At 34.1% G+C, this 11,744-nt stretch overlaps 1 protein-coding gene across 5 annotated transcripts in view; it reads left to right on the top strand.

The window, feature by feature from the left end:
- PRKCI (protein kinase C iota) overlaps window positions 1–11,744 on the top strand; it is a 78,048-nt gene that overhangs the window by 41,534 nt on the left and 24,770 nt on the right. For all 5 annotated transcript variants that reach the window (XM_029214907.1, XM_029214908.1, XM_029214910.1 and 2 more), the window contains 4 exons: window positions 1,884–1,969; window positions 3,467–3,607; window positions 6,228–6,282; window positions 7,348–7,406. In XM_029214907.1, coding sequence (XP_029070740.1) covers window positions 1,884–1,969; window positions 3,467–3,607; window positions 6,228–6,282; window positions 7,348–7,406 — 341 coding nt within the window. The remainder of the gene's footprint in view (window positions 1–1,883; window positions 1,970–3,466; window positions 3,608–6,227; window positions 6,283–7,347; window positions 7,407–11,744) is intronic.

The following is an 11,744-nucleotide window of genomic DNA, read 5'->3' as shown; positions in this document are numbered from 1 at the left end:
CTTTGTCCAGGCCAGAGTTTTGAAAGACTTGCCATTATAGCAAATCTTGGTTGCAGAGTCCCATCTGCAAATCTGTTATGGGTCTGTAGCACACTTGCCAGATAAAATGTCTTTTCCTACCTTTTCACTGTATTTCATGCTCACTTTCCCACTTTAAAATTTGCTGGTGGGGATTTTTACACACTCCTTTCCAGTATAATTAATATTACTAAACTAGAGCATGGAGGAAAATTGATAACCATTAAAGTGATCCCTTGGCTCTTTTAATTCCTAGGCAACATTAACATGTTTAAATTTAAGATATATCAAGTTGTAGTTCATGAAAGTTTCTGAAATAAGATGTTCTTTTAGGTTAAGATATTAACAAACTTTCTGCTTTGGTTACACCTAACAGAATAAATAATTAAAAATGAAAGCATATATATTTTAGGTTCTATATTATGCTGTCTCAGAATTTCTAACTCAGAGTATTTCACCCATTTCTTTCTATCTTAATTTTAAATAGTAGACCCAGTGTTACATTTGCTTTAAAATGAGTTTTGAGGGAATTCGCTGGTGGTCCAGCGGTTAGGACTCCGCGCTTCCACTGCAGGGGGCATGGGTTCAATCCCTGGTCGGGAACTAAGATCCTGCAAGCCACGCGATTCAGCCAAAAAAATAAAATGAGTTTAGAAACCTAATGGAATTTCCACAGTGATTACTATTACTGTGGGATGACTAATAGACAATATATTTAATAGTGATTGACTTACCCAAAATTACACCGGTGGACTTGATTTGATCTCATGGAACCTCTTTGTTTAGGGAATGTATTTAGAATAGTTAAAGATATAAAAAAATATAAAAACCATTGCATAAAAGGTTGTTGCGAAGAGAATATTCTTGTGGTTACAAAATGTCCCTTATACGTTATTTACAAAAACGTACCTTTACAAAGAAGAAAACTAGCCATCACTGCCTTTAACAGAGTGATTGAACACGTAGTGGGAGTCAACAATCTCACATTTGTACATTTCTTGATGAGATGCAGTAAGAAATATACATCACCTGTGTATTATTTTTGCCAAAAGTATTTAATACTTTTTATCTGGGAATCCTTTTTTTTATCTGGGAAGTGTGTTACAAATCCATAATAGATTTGAGTCTAATGAGGAAACAGACAAATCCAGAATGTAGGTCATGATGTAAGACATCTGCCTAGACACTTTCAACATCATAAAAAGCAAACAACAACAAATAAGATAGAGTGAATGTTTTAGCATACATTAAAGAGACAAAAAAGGTATAGTAATGAAATTCAGTGCCTGAATCTTGGTTGGATCCTGGAGAGAAAAAGAAAACTATGAAAGACACTTTTCAAGCAAATAGGGAAATTAGCAGATGAAGTGTATATTAGGTGATATTTAGTTAATGTTAATTTCCTAAGACACAATAATGGTATTGTGGTTAAATAGAATTAGGGGGAGTGTCCTTAATCTCAGGCAATGGATACTTAGGTATTTAAGGATGAAGTGTTATGATGTCTGCAATTTATTTTTAAATGATTCAGAAAAAAAAGTGTATGTGTAAATAGAGAAGAAAGCAAATGTGGCAAAATTATAGTAATAGATAAATGTAGGTGAAGGATGGAGATGTTTATTCTTTCAGCTTTTCTGTGGGCTTAACATTTTTTCAAAATTAAAAGTTAGGGGACAATTAAAAAACAGAAAAGCCTAGTCTCTTGATGACTTTTATTTTTTCACTTTCAGATTTTTATCAATATATTTTTTTTTCCTGCAATGAATATCATGAAAAAAACACAGACAATTATAAAATGACTTTATATTCACACTTGCTCTTTTTTTTTCTTCCTTTTTTTTTTTTAACTTTTAATCTCTCTTCAGAATCCATCTACCGCCGAGGTGCACGCCGCTGGAGAAAGCTTTATTGTGCAAATGGCCACACTTTTCAAGCCAAGCGTTTCAACAGGGTAAACCTTAGTTTGCTGAATATTGATAATTTGAGAAATCCGGGTTTTTCCTCTCTACTGTTATTCCTTTCTAAAGGAGTAAGTAGGGTGACCTAAAATTCCCAGTTTGCCAGGGGTAGTACATCTGTTATCTTGAGGTAATTTTTAATAGCATCTCCTTTGACTCATAAAAATGTTCCAACTTGGATGATTAGTTATATGGTTACCCTAGCTGTAAGGAAGTTGGATTTTTTTTTTAATATAATTCAAGACAGCCAGAAAATAAGCAAGGTTTATTTTGCAAACCATTTACTGTTGTAAATTTTTTTTAGTTTTCCCTGTTTTAGAAAATGAGAATTGCAGTCATTTATCTAGCTTTTAGTATGTACCAGGCACTTTTCTGAATGCTTGCCATATAGTGACTCATTTAATCCCTGCAACAACCTTGTGAGAGAGGTACCATATATTTCCATTTTATAGATGAAGAAACTGAGGTGCAGGATGGTTAGATAACTTGCCCAAGATGACACGGCTAGTAAGTGGCAGAGCCAAGGTTGGAGATCAGTCTGTCTCCAGAAGTCCGTGTTTTTAACTACTGTTGATAACTACAGTTATCCATTTCCATTCTAGAACTCGTGCCGTGTTCTCAATTCTTTATGTAATAGAAGCTACCACCCGAGGTTCCCAAATTCCTGTTCCCAGTAGCACTGATATTTAAAAAGCTTTGAAGTGAGAAGTCACTTTAGGTGTTGCTCTTTAAGAGAGCAGTGGTGGGGCTTCCCTGGTGGCGCAGTGGTTGAGAGTCTGCCTGCCGATGCAGGGGACTGCGGGTTCGTGCCCCGGTCCGCGAAGATCCCACATGCCGCGGAGCGGCTGGGCCCGTGAGCCATGGCCGCTGAGCCTGCGCGTCCGGAGCCTGTGCTCTGCAACGGGAGAAGCCACAACAATGAGAGGCCCGCGTACCGCAAAAAAAAAAAAAAAAAAAAAAAAGAGAGAGCAGTGGTGACCTAAATGGGAAGGAAATCCAAAAAAGAGGGGAAGAATGTATATGCATAGCTGATTCATTTTGCTGTACAGTAGAAACTAACACAACATTGTAAAGCAACTATACTCCAATAAAAATTAATTTAAAAAAAAGAGAGCAGGGCTTCGGTTTGACCTCTGAACAGACTGATAGGTTTATGTTTGCTTGGGAGTCCTTGCACAGCTTTTTCTGCTATGTGTTTTTCAAGTTTAATTCACTTTTCCTATTGTCATTACTCTGAACTTAATTAGGTGAAGACTGAAAATTCGTGGACTTAGGAAACAACATGGTTGCAAATTTCAGTCTCTTTAAAACAAGCTTTCCTTTCTGTTTATTTTCCCATGACCATCATAGCTTTGGAAAAGTTATGTATGATGAAGGGAATTGAGTTAGAGAAGAAAGCCACTTACTTTCACTATTTTATGAGCAAACTGTTGGGAAATGATTATGACCTTTTTTTTGTTAATAAAATACTTTTGAATTACTTTCTCCAGCGTGCTCATTGTGCCATCTGCACTGACCGAATATGGGGGCTTGGACGTCAGGGATATAAGTGCATCAACTGCAAACTCCTGGTTCATAAGAAGTGCCACAAACTTGTAACAATTGAATGTGGGAGGCATTCTTTGCCACCGGTAAGACACTGTTGTCTAATTTTTTTTTATAGAGCATTTTTGATAACACTGCTAGAACAGAAGGCTAAAATAGGGGGGTGTTAAGGAATCACAGCTCAACAGTGTTGTTACAGAATGTGGGTAGGAATACTTTAGGAGTCCAGTTAACATGTGAATTTTGGAATTGTTATTACAAATTTGTTTGTAGGATATGGTTAACTTCTTTGTTTGACCTGCTACAAAATGATTTGGTCTAAATTAGGAAAATGTAAGGAGAACCATTTAAAAGATATTTTTCTCTTCTTTAAGCTAAACTCTTTAGTTTATAGCTCCCATTATTCTAGCATCTATACTAAACAGATCAGGTGAGAAGAGTCAGAGTCTTCATGTTTGCTCTGTAAAGTGTGAGATTACTGGTGAGTTTTTGCATTTAAAATTTTTATTTTTCACTTTCTATTTTAAATATGAAATTAAAACAAGTTCATTATAGAAAAACTAGAGAATAAAAATGAATAAAGAAAAATTAAACAAAAACCCCCATGAAATCTACCATCTAAAGGTAATTGTCATTTAGTGTATATTCTTCCAGAAGTATGCAAATTTATATGCATAAACATTTAAAATTTTTCTATAGAGTATAATGAACTTCTAAATACCAGTCATCCAGCTCCAACAGTTATCACCTCACGACCAATCTCGTTTCATCTATACCCCACGCATTTAACCTGCCCTCATCCTATATTGTTTTGAAACAAATTCCAGATGTATTTCAGTATGTACCTCTAAAAGATAAGGACTGTTTTTTAAAAGTAGCTAAAAAATAAGTTCCTTATATCAAATATCCATCAAGGCAATGTTCAAAATTTCAGTTGTCACATAAATGTTATAATTTTGTTTTCATAATTTTCGTTGTGATGAGTCAGGATTTAAATGAAGTTCATATTTGCCATTGATTGACCATATTTATGGTTGATTGATATGTCTTAGATATTTTTAAATTTACTGATTCTTCATCTCTCTCTCTTTTTTCCCTTACAATTTAATTATAGAAGAAACTGTGTTGTCATTTAAAGTGATTCAGAATTTTTCTCTTTGCTTCTCCATGGTTATGTTTAAAATGTTCCCCTGTCCTCTTTATTTTCTGTATATTATAGTTGAATGTAGAGGTTTGATTAGATTCTGGGTATTGTTTTTTTGTGGGTTGTTTTGAGACTATTTCATAGAAGGTGGTGTGTTTATCCATCAGAAGGCATACAATGTTTGGTTATATCTCGTTCTTTTACATACTTTTTAACAAAAGTGAGGTCATATTTGTACTATTTTCTAACCCATTTTTCTCACTGAACAATAGATTTTGGTCATCTTTCTATATCTATCTATATCTTCATCATTTTTAGCAAAGTATTTTATGTGTCTATACCATAATTTATTTAATCTCTTCCCCATGATTGAACATTTGAGTTGTTTTCTAAATTTTCCTATGAGGAAAATCATAATGAACTTCCTGGTAAATAAATCTTATTATTTCCGTAAGGATTCAGAAGTAGAATTACTGGTTTAAAGGATATGTGTTTTTAAAAAGATCTGGGTTCGTCTTTCTAAGTTATCTTTTAGAATGATTATACCATGTTTATTCATAGTACCTTCTTTGGACATTGTGGAAGTAGGTTATTACTGGTGGCTTGTTGGTAGTAGAATTATTTAGCCAGTTCATGTAAGTTTACAAATGGGTTTATAGTTAGGGAGGTAAAAAGCCAATTTTAAGGAACAGCAGAAGGCCAAAAATTGTGAACATAATTTATCCAGGTTACTGTTGATATTCTTGAGTATTCTTAGGCAATGGAATGACTTGTGTGAGTTCATAAATGTAGAAGGAAAGAGGGCAGTGTTAGTGATTATACTGATATTTTAGGATGGTGCTAAACACATTGAAAAACCCATGAGCTTATTTTTAAGGCAGCCTTAAAAGTATAACTTTATAACTAATGCTGCTTCTCAGGTTTACTCTTTCTTGCGGGTAGTCATTAAACTTTGGTCCAAAATTAATGAATAAGTAAGATTTTGGTTTGAATTAGCATTGTTCCTGAGGTTATTGGCAGTTAGTTTCTTGGAGGTATTTCTTTTCCATTTTTGGGTCACTGACCCCTTTGAGAATCTTCAGAAAAATGGGAAACCCATAAAATTTTACATATAATTTCAAGAAGTTTATAGACATCTTGAAGTCTATTTCTGGACATCAGCTAAGTAACTCTATACTAAGACTCCTTTTGCCAAAGACTTAAAGTGAGTATGTGGAGCTCAAAGGAGGAATAGGTGGTATAGAGGAGAAATAAATCAGAGTATATAGGAGTTCAATTTGATTTCTAATTGATAGTCTGAAATTAGTTTTGTGTTTTTTCTGTGATCTGTAAAATGTGATAACATTACATCATTCATAGGAATGTTGTATGGTTTCACATATAATAAAATTTAAAATAAATTATATATAGTAATGTAATTCTCACTTATTAAGTTATATTCTTTCAAATTTAAATTTTAATATGCTGTGTCTCATTGAAATGATGTTGTTTCTGGATTTATAGAGGTATTGGGATTTAAAAAGAATGCACTAAGTTACTGTATCTTTGGAAATGATTTGTAGGAACCAATGATGCCCATGGACCAGTCATCCATGCACTCAGACCATGCACAGACAGGTAAGAATGACACTGGCACAAACCATTGCTCACTAACAAAGTGTCATTTAAAGACTTCTTTATGTGAATCTTATACCTAAATTTAAAGACATTTATATTCTTCCCAAATAAAAGCTAGGTAACCATATTTTGTGGTGTTAACATCAGTCACAGTAGTTAACATATGTTTGGCATTTTAAAAAGACAACTATGTAAACTACAACAAATGGCTATTTTCTTTTATTCAGAAAAATTTCTTTTGAGACCCCTTTATATTCAGCAAACCTACTTTTTTTCAATAATGAAAACATATACTGATTTTGTGGACCATATTGACTATATTCAAGTGACCTGTTTTTATTAAAAACTCTATTATGAGATGAAGAAATTATGTAAAATATACAGAGATGCTGTATAGACAATTCAGAAAAGATCGTGTGAGTTCAAATGTCTAAAAAAAAAACAAATGTCTAGTAGATACGAAACCTTAAATATGTCTCTGGGAAATTTGGAGAGCGATTAAATGGGACAGAGCAGCCTGATCTGGGATGAATCAAGAAAAAGAAAACAAGGGAGTTTTTCTGGAAGGACAGAATGTAGTATCTTGTTCATGGAAGAAGCTGGTTGTATGAAATGTAGGCTTTTTTTTTTTTTTTTTACCCAGGTAGCTTTAAGGAATAGAAGCCTGGAGTCCAACTGAGTCCACACTAGAGACCCTCTATCACTATGCCTCAATCATACTAATATAATTAAGTAGAGTTTATAGAGTAACCCTTTTGGAAGGAATTGATTAATTTGTAAAGAAGAGAAATATTTTTTTAAATAGCAAAAGTGTTTGTTAAAATCAGTACTTGGCTATTGATTGGTTCCTCCTCTCTTTACCCTCATTAAAGATTAGAATTTAACTGGTATTTATGTATAATTTGTTATTAGTAGGACAGATACTCAATTTTAGATGATGAACACTTATTTGGAAATAAAAACTAAGGAAAATCAAATCAAGAGAAAATTTTAAGTGTAACTCAGTTAATGTATACTATGTTTTTCTCTCTTTTTTTTTTTTAATGTTTGGGATTGGTTTTTTAGTAATTCCATATAATCCTTCAAGTCATGAGAGTTTGGACCAAGTTGGTGAAGAAAAGGAGGTAAGATAATTAATTAGTCTTATGGTACATTATGTCATCAGCTTTTTAATGTGACAGTTTAAAAATATGACAAATTGACTTGCTTAAATTTTAGATCGTAATTTTGTAGGGATGATTTTTAGTGATTCTAGAGTTTTATTCTGAGTTAATTCAATAAGTAAATTGCTAAAATCATTTAAATTAAGAAAGAATCTGGTGAGATAACATATTCATTTTAAGATAGCATAATCTAAAAATTATAATGCATTTAAGAATGGCATTTAGAATACTTGGTAGTATTGTTTAAAATATAGGTCATTCCATTTTATGGGCTAATTGTTTATTTAAAATATAAATGATTAAGCATCTTAACTGCCCATCTTTTTTGACTATTAAACATTTTATCAGCTTTTAAAACAGTTTAATTAAAACGATAACCAATGTTTTGAAAAAAGCTTATAGTAAAAAAGATTTATCATGCCTCACACCTTCCACTCCCACTTTGACTTCTGAGAGGCAACTCCTTTTAATCATTTCTAGTTGTGTCCACAATGTTTATACCTCTCTTTTTCAATTTTTCAACTTTATATATTTCTAACCATGAAAGGTTTAAACTAGTACACTACCCTGCCCCGCCGGCTCCCCCGCTTTTCTCTTCTCTTTCCAATGTTTGATAGGTGTATCATGTTTTACTCTGGATAACCTTTTTATTACAGAAAATTTCAAACATCAATAAAAGTAAACAATACTATTCCAAGCTCCTGTGTCCATTACCCAGTTAAAACAATTGTCTGTACATGTTTTGTCTACCAGCTTGCCTCACTCCTGTACTGTTTTGAAGCACATCTGTTGGTTACCTATTTAATCTCCTATCTCAGTTTCTTATTCCATCAATTTAGTCAATACCTTGACTCTCCTTTAGCCATCCTTTCTCTTTCTTCCAGCTTTCCTCTTTTAGCTACATATTTACTTTTATGCTGCCAAGGTTATTAACATTCATAATCTGTCCTGCAAGTGTAACCACATCTTTCATATTTTGTTCATTGGTTGACAATGAGTCATCCAAAGGAGGAAATTCTTAATAATAAGGAACAAATTCTCTGTTCTTCTGGCACGATGAGTTAGTAAAGTTTCCTTTTGTTTGATCCTTGATGTTATTTTATAGCTTTTTGTTCTTTTGGGAATTTCTCATTGCCTTAAATATTATTTATTGGTTTGGTTGTTTACCAAAGACTCATTTGGTAATTGAAGAATAATATAGAGCAAAGTGCACAAGTCATGAGTATCTCTCTGGGTCAATTTTCACAGAGTGGACACTACATAATGACCACACAGATGAATAAATAGGACCTACTACACATCCCAGGGGCCCATCTTGTACCTTCTCCAAGTCACTGACATTCCCTCCTCCCTTCAAGTAACCACAGTCTTAACACCACAGATTAGTTCTGCTCTTTTCCCCAAGCTTTTTATAAATGGAGTCACACAGTATCTTTTGTGTCTGGCTTCTTTTGTTCAATATTGTGTTTGTGAGGTTCAGCCGTGTTTTATATAGCAGTATATCATTTATTTTCACTGTTGTTTCAATTCATCTATTCTGTTGACTTCCCCCCTGGATTGGGATTATTATGATATGCTGCTATGAACATTCTTGTAAATGTAGTTTGGTGCACACATTTAAGCATTTCTGTTAGGTACATAACTAGGAGTGGAATTCCTGAGTCTTGTGTACATTAGTAAATAATGCCAAGCAGTTTCCCAAAGTACTTGTATCAATTTATACTTTCACCAGCAATGTGTGAGAGTTTGATTTGCTCCACATCCTTATCAACACGTTGTATAGTGTGTCTTTTAAATTTTAGCCAACCTGTTGAATGTTGTGGTTTTTATGTGCATTTCCCTGCTGCGTACCTTTTCATGTATTTATTGACCATTTGGATATAATTTTCAGTTAAATATCTGTTTATATCTCTTTAAAAAAAAGTGAGTGGTCTGCCTTTGTTGTAACGATTTGTAAGAGTTTTTGGTATATTCTCAACACTAAGCTTTTATCAGTTATATATTGCAAATAGATTCTGCCACTCAATAGCTTGTATTTTCACTCTGATAATGGTATCATTGATGAACAGATGTTCTTGATTTTTTTCTTTTTAACATCTTTATTGGAGTATAATTGCTTTACAATGTTGTGTTAGTTTCTGCTGTGTAACAAAATGATTCAGCTATATGCATACATATATCCCCATATCCCCTCCCTCTAGCATCTCCCGCCCACCCTCCCTATCACATCCCTCTAGGTGGTCACAAAGCACCGGCTGATCAGCTATCTATTTTACATTTGGTAGTGTCTATATGTCAATGCTATTCTCTCACTTCGTCCCAACTTACCTTTCCCCCTCCCGGAGTCCTCAAGTCCATTCTCTACATCTGCGTCTTTATTCCTGTCCTGCCCCTAGGTTCATCAGAACCATTTTTTTTTTAGATTCCATATATATGTGTTAGCATACGGTATTTGTTTTTCTCTTTCTGACTTACTTTACTCTGTATGACAGACTCTAGGTCCATCCAACTCACTACAAATCACTCAATTTCATTTCTTTTTATGGTTGAATAATATTCCATTGTATATATGTGCCACATCTTCTTTATCCATTCATCTGTTGATGGACACTTAGGTTGCTTCCATGTCCTGGCTATTATAAAGAGTACTGCAATGAACATTGTGGAACATGACTCTTTTTTTTTTTTTTTTGCTGTACGCGGGCCTCTCACTGTTGTGGCCTCTCCTGTTGCAGAGCACAGGCTCCGGACGCGCAGGCTCAGCGGCCATGGCTCACGGGCCTAGCCGCTCTGCAGCATGTGGGATCTTCCCGGACCAGGGCACGAACCCGTGTCCCCTGCATCGGCAGGCGGACTCTCAACCACTGCGCCACCAGGGAAGCCCCCCCATGACTCTTTTTGAATTATGGTTTTCTCAGGGTATATGCCCAGTAGTGGGATTGCTGGGTCATATGGTAATTCTATTTTTAGTTTTTTAAGGAACCTCCATACTGTTCTCCATAGTAGCTGTATCAGTTTACATTCCCACCAGCAGTGCAAGAGGGTTCCCTTTTCTCCACGCCCTCTCCAACATGTATTGTTTGCAGATTTTTTGATGATGGCCATTCTGACTGATGTGAGGTGATACCTCATTGTAGTTTTGATTTGCATTTCTCTAATGATTAATGAAGTTGAGCATTCTTTCATGTGTTTGTTGGCAGTCTGTATATCTTCTTTGGAGAAATGTCTATTTAGGTCTTCTGCCCATTTTTGAATTGGGTTGTTTGTTTTTTTGATATTGAGCTGCATGAGCTGCTTGTATATTTTGGAGATTAATCCTTTGTCAGTGGCTTCCTTTGCAAATATTTTCTCCCATTCTGAAGGCTGTCTACATCTGTCTGTTATTTTTTGGATAGAGATTTTGGGGCCTGTTTAAGAAATCTCTGTCTTTTCCAAGATTATTGAAGACATTGAAAAGACTATACTTTCCTCCATTATTCTGCAGAGGTATCTTTTCATCAATTATGTGCCCATTATTACATGGTCTATTTCTGGATTCCTTTTTATTTTCCATCATTTATTTATTCTTATGCTGATATACTGTCATTATTATTATAGGTTTATAATAAGTCTTTTATATCTAGTAAAGTTCTACTTTGTTCTGGGAATTTGTTCTTGGCTACTCTTACTAGCTTTTTGAATTTCCATGTAAATTTTAGAATTAGCTCACTAGTTTCCATAGAATCAAGGAAATAAACCAAGCCTGTTGATCAATTTCAGGAAAAGTGATATCTACAATATTAAGTCCTGGATCCATGAACATGACACGTTCTTCCATTGACTTAGGTCTTCTTTCATTTCTGTCAGTGTTTTATAGTTTTCAAAGTTCTTGCACTAGAGATATTGGAGGTAAATGGTATTCTTTTAAACTTTAATTGTCTATTTAATATTGTTATATGGAAATAAGGTTTTTTTCCTAAATTGCCTTGTATCCTGAGACCTTGCTAAATTCACTTATTAATTCTAATAGCTATCTAAAGATACTCTTAGATTTTCTACATATATGATCATCTTATGAATAACAGTTTCATTTCTTCCTTTTCCAATCTTATAGATTTTTTTCAGTTTTCTTACCTTATTGAGTTAGCAAGGACCTCTATAAATGGCCAAAATGATGTTGAAAAGAAGTGACAATCAGATATTATTGTCTTGTTCCACATCTCAGACGGAAATCTTCTAATATCTTATCATTAAGTTTGATGTTTGCTCTAGATTTTTATTCTATAGATACCCTTATCAGAATGAGGGAGTTTGTCTCTA

The sequence above is a fragment of the Monodon monoceros genome, unplaced genomic scaffold (assembly GCF_005190385.1).
Source record: "Monodon monoceros isolate NGI ecotype Baffin Bay Population unplaced genomic scaffold, NGI_Narwhal_1 Super_Scaffold_11, whole genome shotgun sequence".
In the NCBI taxonomy this organism is placed as follows: Eukaryota; Metazoa; Chordata; class Mammalia; order Artiodactyla; family Monodontidae; genus Monodon; species Monodon monoceros.
This window is presented reverse-complemented; position numbering and strand designations above follow the sequence as displayed.